Source organism: Oncorhynchus masou, chromosome 25, assembly GCF_036934945.1.
Source record: "Oncorhynchus masou masou isolate Uvic2021 chromosome 25, UVic_Omas_1.1, whole genome shotgun sequence".
Lineage (NCBI taxonomy): Eukaryota > Metazoa > Chordata > Actinopteri > Salmoniformes > Salmonidae > Oncorhynchus > Oncorhynchus masou.
Window position 1 is genome coordinate 37873728 of NC_088236.1, and position 21197 is coordinate 37894924.

At 44.2% G+C, this 21197-nt stretch overlaps 1 protein-coding gene across 2 annotated transcripts; it reads left to right on the top strand.

Annotated features, from left to right (window-relative positions):
- Window positions 1-577: 577 nt before the first annotated feature.
- LOC135514272 (proteoglycan 4-like) lies at window positions 578-19215 on the top strand. 2 transcript variants are annotated; one of them, XM_064937632.1, is made up of 15 exons: window positions 578-721; window positions 815-909; window positions 1007-1193; window positions 1394-1491; window positions 1884-2037; window positions 2230-2348; window positions 3794-3955; window positions 4320-4433; window positions 4524-4576; window positions 4780-4879; window positions 8707-10789; window positions 12143-12291; window positions 16999-17083; window positions 17209-17416; window positions 17579-19215. In XM_064937632.1, the coding sequence occupies exons 1-15, from the start codon at window positions 585-587 to the stop codon at window positions 18083-18085; spliced, it is 4251 nt and encodes a 1416-aa protein (XP_064793704.1). In that variant the 5' UTR covers window positions 578-584; the 3' UTR covers window positions 18086-19215. The 2 variants fall into 2 exon arrangements, with proteins under 2 accessions (XP_064793704.1, XP_064793705.1); XM_064937633.1 differs by having other exon boundaries at window positions 17014-17083.
- The last annotated feature ends 1982 nt before the right edge of the window (window positions 19216-21197 follow it).

Below are 21197 nucleotides of genomic sequence, written 5' to 3' on the forward strand. Positions count from 1 at the left end.
GAAATGGTAGGAGGGACATCCCAGCTTCAAGTCACACAGGCTCAGAAAAAGTACTCCTGGAACTACACACTACTGCCTAATTCTCACTTGAAACATTGTGTTTGCGTTTATTGGCTAAATTATACATTCTGTTAACATTATGACACCAAAGTGATCTGTTCATGAATTTTGTAGTCTATGACATTTACATATGATCATTTTTCACTAAGTAGTTGGGTGTAGTGAACTACTTTTTACATTTACATTTAAGTCATTTAGCAGACGCTCTTATCCAGAGCGACTTACAAATTCCAAAGTAACATTAGTTACGTAAGCTCGATTTTTCTTAAGGGTCGTTTTAGTGTAGCTTAACTTCTTTCAGTGTGGAATAATTGGTAGCTTGGTAAACTATATTTTCAGAGTAGCTTCCCCAACACTGACAGGAAGCCACTGTAGAGTGTTGCGACACACCCCCATGTTTATCTGTTGAACATTACACAGGAAGTCCCCCCCCCCCACACACACACATGTACTGTATCTATTGCTCTGCAGGAGTCCCTACAGGGCTGCAGATCACTCAGGGCCCTGACAACCTCACCATCGCCATGCAGGCAGAGGTCTCAATGTGCTGTGCTGCCCGAGGCTTCCCAGCTCCCACAGTGCAATGGTTCAAAGACAGCCATCTTCTGGTGAACAGCTCTTGCTTGAGTTTGCAGAACAAGGGACAGCTGCTTGTGTTCAAGTGAGGCAATCTTGAGGACACTGTGACATTATCATTGTTTTTTTATATATCTTTAAATTCAATGTAAAAAGCATCTGTGCTCCTCATTCCCAGGAATGTGTCTGAGGAAGATGAGGGTTCCTACCACTGTGAGGCCAGGAATGAGAGGGAGACTGTCAGATCTCAGCCTGCCTATCTCCTCCCAGCAGGTACTGTATACCATGCTCTGGTTGTTATTATTCCAACCTAAATATCAATACTATCACTATCTTAATTGACATACAGTACCTCTCTCCCTCTCCGCAGAGATGGAATGGAACTTTGTCCTGCAGCCCACTAACCAGACAGTGAGGATGGGAGACTCTGTTACTCTGGTCTGCAGACCCCCCTACAGCAGGCCTCCAGCCACGGTGTCCTGGTTCAAGAACAACCGCCTCCTCACTCCCAAGACACACTTCACTGTTGGGCCTAATGGAGACCTCATCTTCCACAGGTGCGTGCATGTGTGTGTGTGTGTGTGTGTGTGTGTGTGTGTGTGTGTGTGTGTGTGTGTGTGTGTGTGTGTGTGTGTGTGTGTGTGTAATGTGCATGCATACTTGCATGTGTGTGTGTATGACTATGTTAGTGTATCATATGATGATAGCCATCCAGTAACAGACAGTGTAAGCCATTTTTAACTGCTTGTTTCTCCAGTGCCCATGACACAGACAGGGGAGTGTACTTCTGCAGAGCGTCCAACATCCACCTGTACAGATCTGTGACCTCTCGAACAGCCAGACTGACTGTTCTCGGTAAGACATCACACATGACGTAGGTTTATTATTCACTAGCCTTGCGTCTGTATAGGAGATATTATATTCTGTGCCTGTATAGGAGATATTATATTCTGTGCCTGTATAGGAGATATTATATTCTGTGCCTGTATAGGAGATATTATATTCTGTGCCTGTATAGGAGATATTATATTCTGTGCCTGTATAGGAGATATTATATTCTGTGCCGGTATAGGAGATATTATATTTTGTGTCTGTATAGGAGATATTGATAAAGCATGTTTACATTCAGTAGGCATATACAATTGCAATCATCATCTGAGACACAGTCCATTGTCTGAGATATATTGATACAGAAGTAAGTTCAGCCTACTCTTCCTCCTCCCCCTGATCCCCTATTGTCCTGCCAGCTCCTCCCTCGGTGAGGCTGTGGCCCCCAGTGGTGATGGTCCCTGTGGGGGCCCAGGTGGTGTTCCACTGCCAGGTTTGGGGACATCCCCTTCCCTCCATCGTCTGGTCCAAACAGGGACGCTCTATGCAGACTGGTGGAAAGATCTCTGTGGGGTATGTTCAGTGTAACAGAAGTGGTTCTGTGAGGTTTTAGCTCATTGGGCCGAAAACAGTCTTGTGTTACTGTACACTAGAAAACATTTTTGATGTCATCAACCAATCTTTTGTCAGGAACCTTTAGCTTGACAAGGACAGGAGACCACTTCCCTTTCTGTGATAATGACCGACCAACTTCTCTGTTGTCAGGGTGAGAAACGCTACCCTCTACATCCTGTCTGTCAGGAGCTATGACGAGGGGACTTACACCTGTGCAGCCTCTAACACTGTGGGGCATGACCGGAGCACAGCTACTTTACGTGTCGCTGGTAACTTCCCTCACCCAGTACAGTACACACATTCTGTTTGATGTTAAACTATAGTACTGCATGGCTCATGCATTTCTGGATGCCAAATAGAGCAGACTAATGTAGAGACACAGGAGAGGAGTTCTTCTTTGGTTGATAGTTAATCCATGAGGTGCTCTTTGATCATGGTATTAAATACTATAGAACAAAAAGAAGTTGATGCTGGGTAGTGAAAGATGCCTGAAAAGCCTTTGTATAAAACAAACTTCCAGAAGTAATCAAGGCACTCGAATGTAGTGGAAAAATGTAAAAGCCTTTATTGTTTTAATTTAAAAAACACTAATGTGTTTTGGCTACAACAGCCTTCATCAGGGTGGCAAAGAATAGTGGTGGACAAATGTGTGTATCCCTACTCTAACAAGAAGTGACTAAATTTATTACCATATGTACACTGAATAAAAATGTAAACGCAACATGTAAAGTGTTGATCCCATGTTTCATGAGCTGAAATCAAAGATCCCAGAAATGTTCCATACGCACTAAAAGCTTATTTCTCTCAAATTTTGTGCACAAATTTGTTTACATCTCTGTTGGTGACCATTTCTCTTTTGCCAAGATAATCCATCCACCTGACAGGTGTGGCATATCAAGAATCTGATTAAACAGCATGATCATTACACAGGTGCACCTTATGCTGGGGACAATAAAAGGCCACTCTTAAATGTGCAGTTTTGTCACACAACACAATGCCACAGATGTCTCAAGTTTTGAGGGAGTGTGCAATTAGCATGTTGACTGCAAGAATGTCCACCAGAGCTGTTCCCAGAGAATTGAATGTTAATTTCTCTACCATAAGCCGCCTCCAACATTGTTTTAGAGAATTTAGCAGTACGTCCCACCGGCCTCACAACCGCAGACCACGTGTATGGGCGAGCGATTTGCTGATGTCAATGCTGTGAACAGAGTGCCCCATGGTGGCGGAGGGGTTATGGTATAGGCATGCATAAGCTACGGGCAATGTTCACAGCTGCGTTTTATCAATGACAATTTGAATGCACAAAAATACCTTAATGACCCATTGTGAGGCCCATTTAATTTAAGGTACTGTATCTGTGACCAACAGATGCATATCTGTATTCCCAGTCATGTGAAATCCATAGATTAGGGCCTAATGAATTTATTTAAATTGACTGATTTCCTCATATGAACTGTAACTCAGAAATATCAATACAATTGTTGCATGCTGCGTTTATATTTTTATTCAGTATAATTGATGAAGTAAAAAAAACTTGATCATTGGCCTATATCAGAGGTATGGACAACAAAGTTAACTTGATCAACATTACCTGGAAGTGAAGCTCAGGCATGTGATTAAGGTGTTTATTACCTGAATGAATGTACTGAGACGATGATAAGGATTGTCTGATGTGGTGCTCCCTCCCCTTTCCTCCCCCTCTCTGGCTCAGTGAGCCCCATCATATTGTCCTTCGTTGGGGACGTGAGCAGCTCAGAAGGGTCCTCTGTGGTCTTGCCATGCAGAGCAGTGGGGGACCTCCCCATCAGGTACACCTGGACCAGAGGACACTCTCAGACCTCTATCACCCCAACCCTGAAGAGGCATGTAGATGGTGAGCCAGTCACATTTAAAATGTACACCTGCTAAGTAGGAAAAACAAGCACATTCCCCTATAGAAGCAAAGCCCTTTCTAATTTTATAGAGGCAAAGCCCTTTCTACTTCTATGGCGACAAATCCCTTTCTACTTCTATAGAGGCAAGGCCATTTCTACTTAAGTAGAAGAGGTCAGATTAGTGAAAGCAACATGTTGAAGCTCTCCTTAGCTTTTCAGTGGTCTGAACAGCTTCTGCAATATTGGTTAGGGGAATGTGCTATAGGCTAGGGGTTATTTTTGTACCTGGCTATAAAGGCTGTTGTTGCCATGTTCATTCAGTGTTTGGTGAATGTGTGACTTTGTGCTTTCACGTGTGTGCAGATGAGGGGGCTCTGCATATCTCCAGGGTTCAGTTGTCTGATGCAGGGGACTACCACTGTGCAGCTGAGAACAGAGCGGGACAACAGCAAAGAAGAACCACCCTCACCATCTCTGGTATTATCCATGTCTTCATGATATCTACAGTGGAATACACACACACACTGTCAACCTATCTGTCCTCATCATTATCTCCTCTATCTAAAGCTGAAGATGACCTGGCTGACAGAGACAAGCAGCATAGACAGATTGCGTCTGCAGTGAGTAATAATTGAGGTTGATGTGAAAGTCTCTAACGCTTGTTTGCTGATTTGTTTACCATTGTTGAACATCGTGAGTCACAGCTTTGTTGCGATCTCCAGTTGTGTGTTTATTTCTAACGGCTTTCAGTGGTTCAGTTGGTATGCCTTTCTGACAATGTCATATTTCATGAATCTGACAAACATCTTCCCACAAATGGCAGGTTCCAAACACTGAAGCAGAGCAGAGAATTCCTCTGTCCAGTAACGTCCTGAGTCTAGCTCAGCGTTCTGAGATGACCCAATTACAGGCAGGAAGCACAGGTGTGTATAGCCCAAAACTTAAATCATATTATGCTATGCATGCAAATCCTTGTACGAACTACCTTTTTCAGTATTTACAAGGCTGAGGCAATATTGTAATGTGTTATGTTATGTAATATGCATGTGTTGGGGTTCGTTTCCTTGTTCAGCATTGACTCATTGGTGAAATTAGCATTATGACAATATATTTAATTAAATAATTCAAAACCCTTTATTAATGCAATTGCAGACAGAAGTTGACAACAGAAACATAACGCATGTTTCCGAGTGAGTTCTGCATGGAAGAAAAAGTTATTTTATTAAACCTGAAGTCCAGCCCTAGTGATGTCACTGCCTACGTCATTATCTTCTACTCCTGAGACCAAAACATTTACATTACATTTACATTACATTTAAGTCATTTGGCAGACGCTCTTATCCAGAGCGACTTACAAATTGGTGAATTCACCAAAACCATGCCTACTCAACACTAAACACAAAACCTCTTGTTTATATAGCGATCTAAAATCTTAGAAGTAAAATGTCCAAGTTGATTTATAGTGGAATGTCTGACTAATCTCTTATCTCTTACAGTCCCCTGCAGAGTTCTGTCTTCACAGTCACACATTTCTCAGACAGTTTCTTCATAAGAGGCAGTGAGCCTAGAACAGTTCTGTGAAACAATATTAAACCTCCTAATGTATGTATATATATATATATTGTTAATCTGTCACGTTCTGACCTTAGTTCCTTTTTTATGTCTCTATTTTAGTTTGGTCAGGGTGTGAGTTGGGTTGGGCATTCTATGTTTTTGTTCTGTTTTGTTTTGTATTTCTGCTTTTGGTCTAGTATGGTTCCCAATCAGAGGCAGCTGTCAATCGTTGTCTCTGATTGAGAACCATACTTAGTCAGCCTGTTTTCCCACTATGATGTTTTCTGTCTCTGTGTCTGCACCAGACAGAACTGTTTCGTTTTCGTTCGTTCTCTTGTTATTTTGTTTTTGTGTTCAGTTCAAATAAATATTAACATGGACACGTACCACGCTGCATATTAGTCCGATCCTTCCTACTCCTCCTCAGAAGAGGAGGAAAACCATTACAGAACTACCCACCACAACCGGACCCAGCAGCGTGGTAACCAGGAGCAGAGGGTTCTGGGCTCCTGGACTTGGGAGGAGATACTGGAAGGCAGGGGACCCTGGGCACAGGCTGGGGAATATCGCCGCCCCAAGGAAGAGCTGGAGGCAGCGAAAGCTGAGTGGCGGCGATATAAGGTAAGGCAGCGCAACAGACATGAGAGGCAGCCCCAATTTTTTCGGGGAGGCACACGGGGAGATTGGCAGAGTCAGATGATGGACCTGAGCCAACTCCCCGTGCTTACCGGAAGAAGCACAGTACTGGTCAGGCACCGTGTTATGCGGTTAAGGGCATGATGTCACCAGTACGCGCTCATAGCCCTGTGAGCTATAGGCCAACCCCCCGCAAGTGCCATGTGAGAGTGGACATCCAGCCAGGGATTATTGTGCCGGCTCAGCGTGTTTGGTCTCCGGTACGCCGTATCGGCCCAGGGTATCCTGCGCCGGCTCTGCATACTGTGTTTTCGGGGCGCTGAGAGGGTGCAGTGTGTCCTATGCCTGCGCTCCGCCTGTGCCGGGCGAATGTGGGTATTAAGCCTAAGGGAGAGGTGCGAGTGGTATGCACCAGATCTCCGGTGCTCACCCACAGCTCGGTCCATCCGGTGCCTCCTCCAAGCACCAGGCCTCCTGTAAGTCTCCCCAACCTGGTGGGTCCTGTGGCAGCCCCACGCACCAGGCTGTCTCTCCGTCTCCTCCCTCCAGGTTCTCCCATCTGTCCGGAGCTGCCAGAGCCGCCCGTCTGTCCGGAGCCGCCGTGGCCGTCCATCTGTCCGGAACCACCGGAGCCGCCCGTCTGTCAGGAGCCGCCGGAGCCGCCCGTCTGTCAGGTGCCGCCGGAGCCGCCCGTCTGTCAGGTGCCGCCGGAGCCGCCCGTCTGTCAGGTGCCGCCGGAGCCGCCCGTCAGTCAGGAGCCGCCGGAGCCGCCCGTCAGTCAGGAGTCGCCGGAGCCGCCCGTCTGTCAGGAGCCGCCCGTCAGACAGGAGCCGCCGGAGTCGCCCTTCACTCAAAAGCCGCCGGAGCCGCCCGTCAGTCAGGAGCCTCCGGAGCCGCCCGTCAGTCAGGAGCCGCCGGAGCCTCCCGTCAGTCAGGAGCCGCCAGAGTCGCCCTTCACTCTGGCACCGCCTGAGTCGCCCTGCACTCCGGCACTGCCGGAGTCTCCCGTCTATTCGGGGCCCGCTGCAAGGGTCCCCAGTCCGAGGTCGGCGGCGAGGGTGGGGTTGGGGTGGCATTCTATGTTTTTGTTCTATGTTTTGTATTTCTGCTTTTGGCCTGGTATGGTTCCCAATCAGAGGCAGCTGACAATCGTTGTCTCTGATTAAGAACCATACTTAGGCAGCCTGATTTCCCACTATGATTTGTGGGTAGTTGTTTTCTGTCTCTGTGTCTGCACCAGACAGAACACTACAATGAATACAATAGTATTCCTACCATAGTATACAGTATAGTATTTTTCATGTTTGCTTTGGTACAATTTTCACAAGTATGTGGTACATTGTCACAACACTAAGCACAAAAATCAAAACAGATCATCAAAATGGCTTGTGTGAATTACAAGTTAAATAATCTGTCTGTAAACAATTGTTGGAAAAATGACTTGTGTCATGCACAAAGTAGATGTCCTAACCGACTTGCCAAAACTATAGTTTGTTTACAAGATATCTGTGGAGTGATTGAAAAACTAGTTTTAATGACTCCATCCTTAGTGTATGTAAACTTCCGACTATATTTAAGCAATATAGACAATATACCACGGCTAAGAGCTGTTCTTAGGCACGAAGCAACCATATTGCCAGGATACAACCCTTAGCCGTCGTATATTGGCCATATACCACAAACCCGGAGGTGCCTTATTGCTACTATAAACTGGTTACCAACAAAACATGTTTTGTTATACCTGTGGTACAGTATATGCCCGATTGTACCATTGCTTTCAGACAATCAGCATTCAGGGATTGAACCACCCGGTTTATAAAAACAATATCTTCCCTCATTATCTGAATTTCATTGATATATTGTAAGCTGATGAATCTCAAGCAGAGAGACCGGCAATACTGTATAAGTTGACAAGTCATGAAGAAAAGGTGGTCTTGTACAATGTTGCATGAGGCATAAATTGCATACAGCACTGTATTATATTTTTACAGTGGCCCACTGCTTTACAATACCCCATACTGTGTTGGATCTTGTCTAGCCATCTTGTCTGAAGAGGACCACAATGGAAATAAGTCCCAGACTTTATTGTGTGTTATCCTTGATGATTTTATTCATGTGCATGTATGGCTTTTAAGTTTTATGTGTGCTTGTTTTTTTTAAATGGTCAAATTAATAAATTAAACAAACTGATCCACAAGATCTCACGGTTTGACTAATTTGACTTCAGATTCTGACGTTTGTCAACGTTTCTCCAAACGGCAAATTTCGAAGTTGCTCCAAACGTTTCGAGGTGTTTTGGACACCCTGGGTTTTCTCCTCCTGCAGCTCCTGCACCCCACATTGTTTAGGAATTCATTCCAAATGGTTCATTTAACAGTTAAGGTTTGGGACATGACACGTGTTATCAGTTTAGAGTTTTGTACTTCGAGAATATACCACTGACAAATATGATAAAGTGATTGACTATTTTGCTTAGAAACCACAGGAAGCAGTGGTATTCTTGTTTTTTTGACTAGCATGCATTGTTTTGTTTGACACCACTCTTTTCATTCATTTCTAGTTTCATTCCAAGCATCTCAAAGAGACTTGAGCAACGACATCACCCACGTGTCTGCCCCTGACACTTTACGACTGCTCTCGTCTCTCAAGAAGACAGCTTTAGGACGAGCAGGTCTCAGCGGAGGACAGACAGGATTGCTGGTACTGCCTGACCTTCACTCTCAGCTCCCATTGGACCAGGCCTCGGCCAAATCAACCCAGCCCACAATCACACAGATCCAGCTTCCAGTGCAACAACCCCCACATCCACCTCTATATCAACCCTTAGACCTACGAAGCCAGCCTTCAGTAACTCATAGAGTCGCCTCACTTACCCAGCTTCCAATAATACATACCCAGCCAACATTAGCACATAATCCACTCCCAGAGACACAACGGCAGGTTTTAGTCCCACATAGCCAATCTCAATTAACACAGTCCGTATCCCAAAGCATCCACAACCAGCCATCAGTCATGCATATCCAGCATCAAGTCACTGGCCAACCAATTAAGCCACTAAAGCCCATCACCAGTATTACCCAGTCTCTGGTCCCACGCCCACAACCTTCTCCAGACTCTCCCACCCACCTTTCAAACCCCTCTACCCAGAGTCCTGAATGTCTTACCCAGCCCAGAGAACCTGTGACTCAGTCTCTACTCATGCAAACCCTGCATCCTTCTGACTCAATCACTCAAATTCACCATCCTGCAACGCAAAGTTATCCTTCATATTCACATAAACAGCATCCTAGCCCTGTCACCCTGTTTTCAGTCACACAAATCCAGCCTGAACCTACACAAACTCAGTCTGAACCTACACAAACCCAGCCTGAACCTACACAAACCCAGCCTGAACCTACGCAAACCCAGCCTGAACCTACGCAAACTCAGCCTGAACCTACGCAAACTCAGCCTGAACCTACACAAACTCAGCCTGAACATACACAAACTCAGCCTGAACCTACACAAACCCAGCCTGAACCTACGCAAACCCAGCCTGAACCTACGCAAACTCAGCCTGAACCTACACAAACTCAGCCTGAACATACACAAACTCAGCCTGAACCTACACAACCCCAACCCCAACCTACACAAACTCAGCCTGAACCTACACAAACCCAGCCTGAACCTACACAAACTCAGCCTGAACCTACACAAACCCAGCCTGAACCTACACAAACCCAGCCTGAACCTACACAAACCCAGCCTGAACCTACACAAACTCAGCCTGAACCTACACAAACCCAGCCTGAACCTACACAAACCCAGCCTAAACCTACACAAACTCAGCCTGAACCTACACAAACCCAGCCTGAACCTACACAAACCCAACCTAAACCTACACAAACCCAACCCCAACCCCAACCTACACAAACCCAACCCCAACCCCAACCTACACAAACTCAGCCTGAACCTACACAAACCCAGCCTGAACCTACGCAAATCCAGCCTGAACCTACACAAACCCAGCTTGAACCTACACAAACTCAGCCTGAAACTACACAAACCCAGCTTGAACCTACACAAACCCAGCCTGAACCTACACAAACCCAACCTGAACCTACACAAACCCAACCCCAACCCCAACCTACACAAACCCAGCCTAAACATACACAAACCCAGCCTGAAACTACACAAGCCCAACCTGAACCTACACAAACCCAGCCTGAACCTACACAAACCCAACCTCAACCTACACAAACCCAACCTCAACCTACACAAACCCAGCCTGAACCTACACATACCCAGTCTGAACCTACACAAACTCAGCCTGAACCTACAGAAGCCCGACATGAACCTACACAAACCCAGCCTGAATTTACACAAACCCAGCCTAAACCTCGACGAACCCAGCATACACATCTCCTGACCCAGCCTTCAGTCTCAATCACACATGCTCCTGACCTGAGCACCATACCCCCCATCCCTGACCCCAAAGGCCCTAGTGCCCCATGGACCACACCAGACCTCCTGCAGCAGAACATGAGTCAGCCCGCTAAGCCAGTTCATCCAGCCAAACCAACCAGGCACAATGACTCAGAGCCCATAGAGTGGCTGAAGAGGAACACTTCTCAGTCCCCCATCAGGACCAGTGAGGACCCCAGGTAGGGCACCAGTGGCAAGAGGTGGGAGACGGAGTTGACCTTTATTTTGAAATCATCCCAGTTATCTACTTACAGCATAGATAGTTTTTACTGTATCTGCCAGTGATGGAAAAGTACCCCATTGCCATACTTGAGTACAAGGAAAGATATCTTAATAGAAAAGAGAAAGTCACCCAGTAAAATAATACTTGAATAAAAGTCTAAAAGTATTTGGTTTTACATATACTTAAGTATCAAAAGTAATGTAATTGCTAACATATACTTATGTATCGAAAGTAAAAGTATAGATCTTTTCAAGTTCCTTATATAAAGGACATAATTTACAGGCAAAGCATGTGTTTAAGTGAGTCCGCCAAATCAGAGACAGTAGGGATGAATTAGACAATTTATCTGTCCTGCTAACCATTAAAAATGTAACGAGTACTTTTGGGTGTCAGGAAAATAATTTTCTTTAGGAATGTAGTGAAGAAAAAGAAAAAGTAGTCAAAAATATAAATAATAAATTACAGAAAAAAAAAATACAGAAAAAAACTACTTAAGTAGTACTTTCCAGTATTTTTACTTAAAGTACTTTATACCACTGGTATCTGCTTACAGTGTGCATGCATTCTTTGCAAAGCAAAATATACAGTAATACTCAATGTTTTGAGTGATTATGTGCGATGTGGACAATGGTGAATAGGGGTAATGCAATATTAAGGCTTAATCAAGAGATCGCTTTCTGTGAATCTGAGGGGTCGTATCAGGATCTACGAGATCATTTACCACTTTATATATGGGGCTCACAGGCTTAAACTGCTGACAAGACTCCAGATAAAACTCTGCAACCACCACAGCTGCTATCACACTTGGGGATCTATTCAATTTGCATCGCGGGAGTTCAGCTTTACGGCGTGACTGAAATTTACAGGCAATTTTCCTGCTTTAGCGGAGACTTCATTCATGGTACATGCTGCATATCAAGGCTCAATCAGAAATGACCTTTACACTTCTGTTGCGGAATCTGTAACTCTTCAGTAATACAGACTGAATAGAACCTTTGATCTTGCTTAAATATTTGCACAGTTGAGACATACATGTGGGTGAATTATTCTGTTGGCTGTAATGACTAACGTTTTTACACAACGAGGCCATGAATTTGTTTTACTCCTAATTATTTGGATTGGATAATGTTCAAAGAGAAATGTACATCACAACTGAACGTCCTAATATCTAAAGTCTGTCTTTTACCTATTGTATTTGGAGGTACTTCGACGAAATGCTGCATTTGGACATAATTATGATCACCATTAAGAGTGACAACAATGGAACAATCTTTCTCTTGCTCTCTGTCTCACTCCCTCTCTCCCCCAGAGTAAAGCCTCCTCCTCCATGGCTCCCAGTGCTGGAGAAACATGACATCCCCATCGTGGTGGGAGTGGGCGTGTCTCTGGCCTTCATCTTCATCACCATGGCCTTCTACTCCCTGGTCCAGAAGAAAGAGCCTGCCCCCGCTATTAGAGGTCAGTGGACTGACCAGCTCAATCTCTGCTGGATCTCAACCCTAATGCCTATCTTTTATCATACTGTTTTCATGGTTCAAATTACTCATGGGCAGGACACTTGTAAAAAACCAGGGCACCGCCTATTAAATGTGAGCACCCCTGCAATCATAAACAATCTTAACAACCAGAAATTGCAAGATTCTGACAGTGATTTGAACCCTGGGCACGGAGTTAGAAAAGGGGAGGTATACTGAGCAAAACTTTAAACGCAACATGCAAACTGTTGTTCCAATGTTTCATGAGCTGAAATAAAATATCTCCGAAATGTTCCATACTCACAAAAAGCTTATTTCTCTCAAATTTTGTTTGCAAATTTGTTTACATCCATGTTAGTGAGCATTTCTCCAATCCAAGATACAGTGCCTTGCGAAGGTATTCGGCCCCCTTGAACTTTGCGACCTTTTGCCACATTTCAGGCTTCAAACATAAAGATATAAAACTGTATTTTTTTGTGAAGAATCAACAACAAGTGGGACACAATCATGAAGTGGAACGACATTTATTGGATATTTCAAACTTTTTTAACAAATCAAAAACTCAAAAATTGGGTCGTGCAAAATTATTCAGCCCCTTTACTTTCAGTGCAGCAAACTCTCTCCAGAAGTTCAGTGAGGATCTCTGAATGATCCAATGTTGACCTAAATGACTAATGATGATAAATACAATCCACCTGTGTGTAATCAAGTCTCCGTACCTGCACTGTGATAGTCTCAGAGGTCCGTTAAAAGCGCAGAGAGCATCATGAAGAACAAGGAACACACCAGGCAGGTCCGAGATACTGTTGTGAAGAAGTTTAAAGCCGGATTTGGATACAAAAAGATTTCCCAAGCTTTAAACATCCCAAGGAGCACTGTGCAAGCGATAATATTGAAATGAAAGGAGTATCAGACCACTGCAAATCTACCAAGACCTGGCCGTCCCTCTAAACTTTCAGCTCATACAAGGAGAAGACTGATCAGAGATGCAGCCAAGAGGCCCATGATCACTCTGGATGAACTGCAGAGATCTACAGCTGAGGTGGGAGACTCTGTCCATAGGACAACAATCAGTCATATATTGCACAAATCTGGCCTTTATGGAAGAGTGGCAAGAAGAAAGCCATTTCTTAAAGATATCCATAAAAAGTGTTGTTTAAAGTTTGCCACAAGCCACCTGGGAGACACACCAAACATGTGGAAGAAGGTGCTCTGGTCAGATGAAACCAAAATGTAACTTTTTGGCAACAATGCAAAACGTTATGTTTGGCGTAAAAGCAACACAGCACATCACCCTGAACATACCATACCCACTGTCAAACATGGTGGTGGCAGCATCATGGTTTGGGCCTGCTTTTCTTCAGCAGGGACAGGGAAGATGGTTAAAATTGATGGGAAGATGGATGGAGCCAAATACAGGACCATTCTGGAAGAAAACCTGATGGAGTCTGCAAAAGACCTGAGACTGGGACGGAGATTTGTCTTCCAACAAGGCAATGATCCAAAACATAAAGAAAAATCTACAATGGAATAGTTCAAAAATAAACATATCCAGGTGTTAGAATGGCCAAGTCAAAGTCCAGACCTGAATCCAATAGAGAATCTGTGGAAAGAACTGAAAACTGCTGTTCACAAATGCTCTCCATCCAACCTCACTGAGCTCGAGCTGTTTTGCAAGGAGGAATGGGAAAAGATTTCAGTCTCTCGATGTGCAAAACTGATAGAGACATACCCCAAGCGACTTACAGCTGTAATCGCAGCAAAAGGTGGCGCTACAAAGTATTAACTTAAGGGGGCTGAATAATTTTGCACACCCAATTTTTCAGTTTTTGATTTGTTAAAAAAGTTTGAAATATCCAATAAATGTCGTTCCACTTGAGTTGAGTTGAGTTTATTTTTATTTTTACAGGGACAGTGCACATTAATCAACGTTTCAGTAAAAGTGCCGGTTTTAGCCAGCCGGCTAATTTTCAACCGCAGTCCCTGGGCAGGTTATTAAAAACAATTACAATATAGACAATAGCAACATAGAACAAGCAAGACATAGCAACATAGGACAAGCAATACGTAGCATACAGACAGAGCAACATAGAGCAAAAAGCAGCAAGACAAAATTCATAAAAGCAAAAATTGTTTCCACACCTCACAAGCTACAGACAACAGACAACATGGAAAGCGGCAACACACAGCTAGGGACCATGTTCACAAATCTGATTGACCTTTAGCCATGTCTTCAAGCATTTTGTGAAAGTGTGATATGTGGTGCAGTTATGTGTGTCTGATGGCAGTGTATTCCAGACATGGGAAGCTCATGAAACTTCATGATTGTGTCCCACTTGTTGTTGATTCTTCACAAAAAAATACAGTTGTATATCTTTATGTTTGAAGCTTGAAATGTGGCAAAAGGTCTCAAAGTTCAAGGGGGCCGAATACTTTCGCAAGGCACTGTAATGCATCCACCTGACAGGTGTGGCATATCAAGAAGCTGATTAAACAGCATGATCATTACACAGGTTCAATTGGCATGCTGACTGGAGGAATGTCTATTAGAGCTGTTGCCAGAGAATTAATGTTCATTTCTCTACCATAAGCCGCCTCCAACGTCGTTTTAGAGAATTTGGAGGTACGCCCAATCTGCCTCACAACCCCAGATCACATGTAACCAGGACCTCCACATCCAACTTCTTCACCTGCGGGATTGTCTGAGACCAGCCACCTGGACAGCTGATGAAACTGAGGAGTATTTCTGTCTGTAATAAAGCCCTTTTAAGGTGAAAAACTCATTCTGATTGGGCTGGGCCTGACTCCCCTTAGGGTGAGCCTGGCTCCCAAGTGGTGGGTCAATGCCCTCATGGTTAGTCAAGGTAATTGAGGTAATATGTAGGTAGAGTTAAGACATATAGGTAGAGATATTAAAGTGACTATGCATAGATAATAAGAGAGTAGCAGCAGTGGGGGCAATGCAAATAGTCTGGGTAGCCATTTGATTAGATGTTCAGTCGTCTTATGGCTTGTGGGTAGAAGTTGTTTAGAAGCCTCTTGGACCTAGACTTGGCACTCCGGTACAGCTTGCCATGCGGTAGCAGAGAGAACAATCTATGACTAGGGTGGCTGGAGTCTTTGACAATTTTTTGGGGCCTTCCTCTGACACCACCCTGTATAGAGTTCCTGGATGGCAGGAAGCTTGGCCCCAGTAACGTACCCTCTGTAGTGCCTTGCGGTCGGAGGCCAAGCAGTTGCAATACCATGCAGTGATGCAACCAGTCAGGATGCTCTCGATAGTGCAGCTGTAAACCTTTAGAGGATCTGAGGACCCATGCCAAATCTTTTCAGTCTCCTGAGGGGGAATAAGTTTTATCGTGCCCTCTTCACGACTGTCTTGGTGTGTTTTGACCATGTTAGTTTGTTGGTGATGTGGACACCAAGGAACTTGAAGCTCTCAACCTGCTCCACTACAGCACTGTCGATGAGAATGGGGGTGTGCTCGGTCCTCCTTTTCCTGTAGTTCACAATCATCTCCTTTGTCTTGATCACGTTGTGGGAGAGGTTGTTGTCCTGGCACCACACGACCAGGTCTCTGACCTCCTCCCTATAGGCTGTCTTGTCGTTGTTGGTGATCAGGCCAAACACTGTTGTGTCATTGGCAAACTTAATGATGGTGTTGGAGTCGTGCCTGGCTCTGCAGTCATGAGTGAACAGGGAGTACAGGAGGGGACTGACACACACCCCTGGGTGGCCCCTGTGTTGAGTATCAGCGTGGCCGATGTGTTGTTACCTACCCTTACCACCTGGGGGTGGCCCGTCAGGAAGTCCAGGATCCATTTGCAGAGGAAGGTGTTTAGTCTCAGAGTCCTTAGCTGAGTGATGAGCTTTGAGGGCACTATGGTGTTGAATGCTGAGCTGTAGTCAATGAATATCATTCTCACACAGGTGTTCCTTTTGTCCAGGTGGGAAAGGGCAGTGTGGAGTGCATTAGAGATTGCACCATTTGTGGATCTGCTGGGGCGGTATGCAAATTGAGTGGGCCTAGTGTTTCTGGGATGATGGTATTGATGTGAGCCATGACAAGCCTTTCAAAGCACTTCAAGGCTACAGACATGCCTGCTACAGGTCGGTAGTCATTTAGGAGGTTACCTTAGTGTTCTTGGGCACAGGGACTATGGTGGTCTGCTTGAAACATGTTGGTATTACAGACTCAGACAGGGAGAGGATGAAAATGTCAGTGAAGACACTTGCCAGTTGGTCAGCGCATGATCAGAGTACAGGTCCTGGTAATCCGTCTCGGCCCTGCGGCCTTGTGAATGTTGACCCGTCGAAAGGTCTCACTCCCATCGGCTGCAGAGAGCGTGATCCCACAGTCGTCCGGAACAGCTGATGCTCTCATGCATGTTTCAGTGTTACTTGCCTCGAAGCGAGCATGGAAGTAATTTAGCTCATCTGGTAGGCACGTGTCACTGGGCAACTCTCGGCTGTGTTTCTCTTTGTAGTCTGTAATAGTTTGCAAGCCCTGCCACATCCGACGAGCGTGGGAGCCGGTGTAGTACGATTCGATCTTAGTCCTGTATTGACGCTTTGCCTGTTTGATGGTTTGGTTACAGTTAACTGTAACTCAGTAAAGTTGTGGAAATTGTTGCATGTTGCGTTTATATCTTTGTTCAGTATATTAATTTATCTTATTGAATCCCATTAGCCTTGTCTTCCACAGTTCCCAGGAACCTGGGAGTCCCCTTCAGACATGCTGAACGTCTGGCCACTGGGAGGACTTATGAGAACAGGTGATTGTTGTTGGCACTATTATTATGTTTGTTGTTCTTCTTGTTGTTGAGGATATCTCTATGAAAATAGGAATGTACTTCCCCTAATGGCTAATGTACAGTATATGTATCCTCGGTTCTGGAAGGGCGTTTGAGGATGATGATTTGGTGGCTGTGATTGAACAAAGCCCCGACACGTCAGATACACGTACCAGGCCCCCTGCCCCCAGCCCAGTCACTGTGATGATAGACCCTGCTTTTGATGAGACTCAGGAGACACAGCCTCGCCCCCCGTCCTCTCCAGAACACTCAGTCATAGCAGAGACCTACCCTGAGCCCATCGAAGACACACAGGTCAGTATATATGTGTGTGTGTGGTGTGTGCGTGTGTATGCATGCATGTGTTCTCGCGCGTGTGTGTGTATGTAAAATCGTGTCCAACATTTCAACACACATTGCCATGCCAAGATATTACAAATTTGTGAGTAGCAGCTGTCTGGATCCTTTCCATCTCAGGTTGCCCCCTTCCTGGATGAAGAGAAAGACTGCAGCCTGTCTCACCCCAGCATCCAGCTGCAGTGTGTGGAGGACTGGGGGGGTGGAGGAGTATACGGACAATGTCAGGGCCAGGACTTTCTCCCTGAGCCCCCCTCTCTCACTCCTTCACCTTTCCGCTCCCTGTCTCCCTCCCCTCCTGTGCGTGAGGAAAGCCTGCGCTCCACCCTGACACTCCAGACCACTGAGCCCTGTGCCACACCCATCCACCACAGCGTCAGCATCTCCCACGGTAACGCCCCCCTCCTCCTCTCCCACTGCATCTCCCTAGGCCTCACCACCGTCGCCGTTGATGTTCACTTCTACCCAGCAGCTCTTGCGTCAGCCACCGCTGCCATGGCGACCGTGACAGCCGCCACACAGGTTAATGCTACCGCCGCTGCTGCTCCAGGGCCCCAGCTCAGCTCTCGATTGGCACAAGGTCAGGAGCATGACCAATCGGCTCCCAGCATGTGCCAGAGTAAGTAACTAGATAGAGGGAATGCTGGATGGAGAATTGGTTCCAACACAGATGTTGCCATTAGTCTCCACTTTGGACAGCTTGGCTGGATTGTTGGTTGTCTTCACGTCTCTCTGTGTTTATCAGCCTGTTTCCTCTTTCTTGATCTGACACTGGTGTGGAGAATGTGTTTGTGTTGGAACCATACACTGAAGACTATAGGACAACATCCTAAATGGTCTACACATACTGTACCACAGTCAGCTATAAACACGTCAACTACATAATGTCAATGTATTCTGTTTCTGTCCTTCATAAAGAAAAGTCATATGAGATGTTCATTATTGATCATGTATATTATGGCTTCATTGTGTATTACAAATGTCAGTTACATAATGATGCTTGAGGCCTAAAATAATGCATTTATAGGAAGCAAAAACTAGAATATGTATAACTGCTTTCATAATCTTCTTTTACATGCCAATGTTTCTCTGCCTTGACTGAATATATAGCTCATCATATTTATATATACACTTTATAAACTCATTTGTGTCAAATACATTTTCTCATTTGAATATTCTACAATGAAAAAGCCAAGGAGAAAACAGCTGTGTACAAAATATTGCAATCTTTGTTACACTTCCTAATCAGGTAATACACAACCTCTCTCTGTTGCACCATAAACCGACTGTTACTGCTGAAACCAAAGGAAGATGACGACAGGGCTTTACATTTAAGTCCCAATTGAGACCCAGCTGACCTGAAAATTCATTTATCTGTATCAGTTCACTTTATGATCAGTGAAATGTCTATAATTTTCATGAATTTCCCTTTCCTTTGCTACTGCCATGAATTCATTACTCTTAAATGAATGTGTTAAACTGAAAATTATATTTTTTCCCCCTGTATTTCGCATCTTATTTGTTTCAATAACATGTCCAGTATCAATTGTTGCTAACAAAAGTTAGTCATTTTTTAAATTTTTATCTTACATATTTATATTTGAGTGTATTAAATCAGTTATTAAATTATTACCTTTGTATGGGTGATAAAATGCCAACAAAAAAATATTAAAAGTTATGACACAGATCTAACATTCACATACTGTGATAATTATTTTAAGTACTGTATCAAATGGATTTTTATTTACTTAACAATGCCAAAAATAAAAAGGGAAATAATACTGCTGTATTTATTTTTGTTTGGTAGCTTCTGCAAAAATACAGTTAAATCAATTATCTCAGCTAGATCACTATAGATGTACTGTAATGTAGACCTAAATCAATGTCAAATAAACCTTATTACAGAGTGGATGGTTCCGGATGGATCCCACTTTCTCATACATAGGGCAGTTACTGAGCTCAGCAAAACCACCTTTTCCTATTGTGCACCGGAGGCATAGAACCAGTGGAGGCTCCTCAGAGGAGGAAAGGGAGGACCATCCTCCTCAGTGAATTTCATAAAAATTTAAATGGATAACTTTTTTTTAAATGTTGCACTTTTTTAGATAAAACTATACTAAATATATTCACATCACCAAATAATTGATTAAAACGTTTTGCAATAAAGGTTTACAGTAGCCTCAACAGCACCCTGTAGGGTAGCACCATGGTGTAGCAAAAGGACAATTAGTTTGGTTGACTTCAATACAAAACTTAGAAGACGCATGGTTCTTACCCCCTTCCATAGTCTTACACAGTAATTATGAGAACTTCCGGAGGACTACCTCTAACCTATCAGAGATCTTGCAGCATGAACTGACAATAATCTAGTACTGAAAGCATAAGCTACAGCTGGCTAGCACTGCAGTGCATAAAATGTGGTGAGTAGTTGATTCAAAGAGAGAGAAAGACAATAGTTGAACAGTTTGGAACAAATTCATTTCTTTAAAAATGGAGACGCGAGAGAAATATTTAAAAAATGTCACGTTCACTTTCACTTAGCCAACACTAGCTATGGCTATCCAACATGGGAGCGCTTCCAAGCCAAGGTAAGCTTTTGGTTTTATTAATTGATTGCCACCGGGGCCCGCTGGTGTAACTGCTAAACTGCTTGCTTATTGTACAATGTACTTCATGATTTTAGCGGGTTAACTGAGTTATTTCTGGTAGCTAGTTTGACTATGGCATTAGCTAATACGGTGACAATGATGTAGGCTGTGTGTAGCATTTAGCGGTTATCATTCAAAGGTTTTTTCGCCTGGTCACAGGCAGATGATGTGTTGTGCAAACAAGTCCACAAGCAAAGGGAAAAGGTGAGAGTAGGAGAGTGCGTAGGGTCAAGGAGGAATTATACAACAAACAAAATTATCATGCTGTTTGTTGGTGGCTGCCATGAAAGTGAACTGTGAACGGCAAACAGACCGAAACTGGGATAAACATAACTCGTTTGCTTTTGTTGCACTAATGATTACACCCTAGATCAGCGAGATGCAGGCAAGAGTGTGCAAGGCAGTATTGAACGTGTCACTGTCTGTCACCATGATCCCTCAAATTTCTCTACGTTGTAAACCTTAAAAAAGATATATATTATACCCTTATTTAACTAGGAAAATTCTTATTTTCAATGACGGCCTAGGAACAGTGGGTTAACTGCCTGTTCAGGGGCAGAACGACATATTTATACCTTGTCAGCTCAGGGATTTGAACTTGAAACCTTCCAGTTACTAGTCCAACGCTCTTACCACTAGGTTACCCTTCCGCCCAGGTGGGTTGATATACAGAAAGACCAAGTCCATGTTATGGCAAGAACAGCGCAAGCCTAAAGCTATCGATGTTACATTGAGCTTGGTGAATGGATATGAATGATATTTCTATTACAGTATGCTGGAAGACTAAGGCCACGCTCATTAAAAAAATGATCGTCCTCCCTCCTCTTAAACCTCACCGACCACCACTGCATGGAACAGTCTGCTAAATACCCTTCACATAGATGTAAACGCAGCAAAAAAAGCAAAAAAATAAGTCCCTTTTTCAGGACCCTGTCTTTCAAAAGATAATTCGTAAAAATCCAAATAACTTCACAGATCTTCATTGGAAAGGGTTTAAACACCGTTTCCCATGCTTGTTCAATGAACCATAAACAATTAATGAACATGCACCTGTTGAACGGTCGTTAAGACACTAAAAGCTTACAGACGGT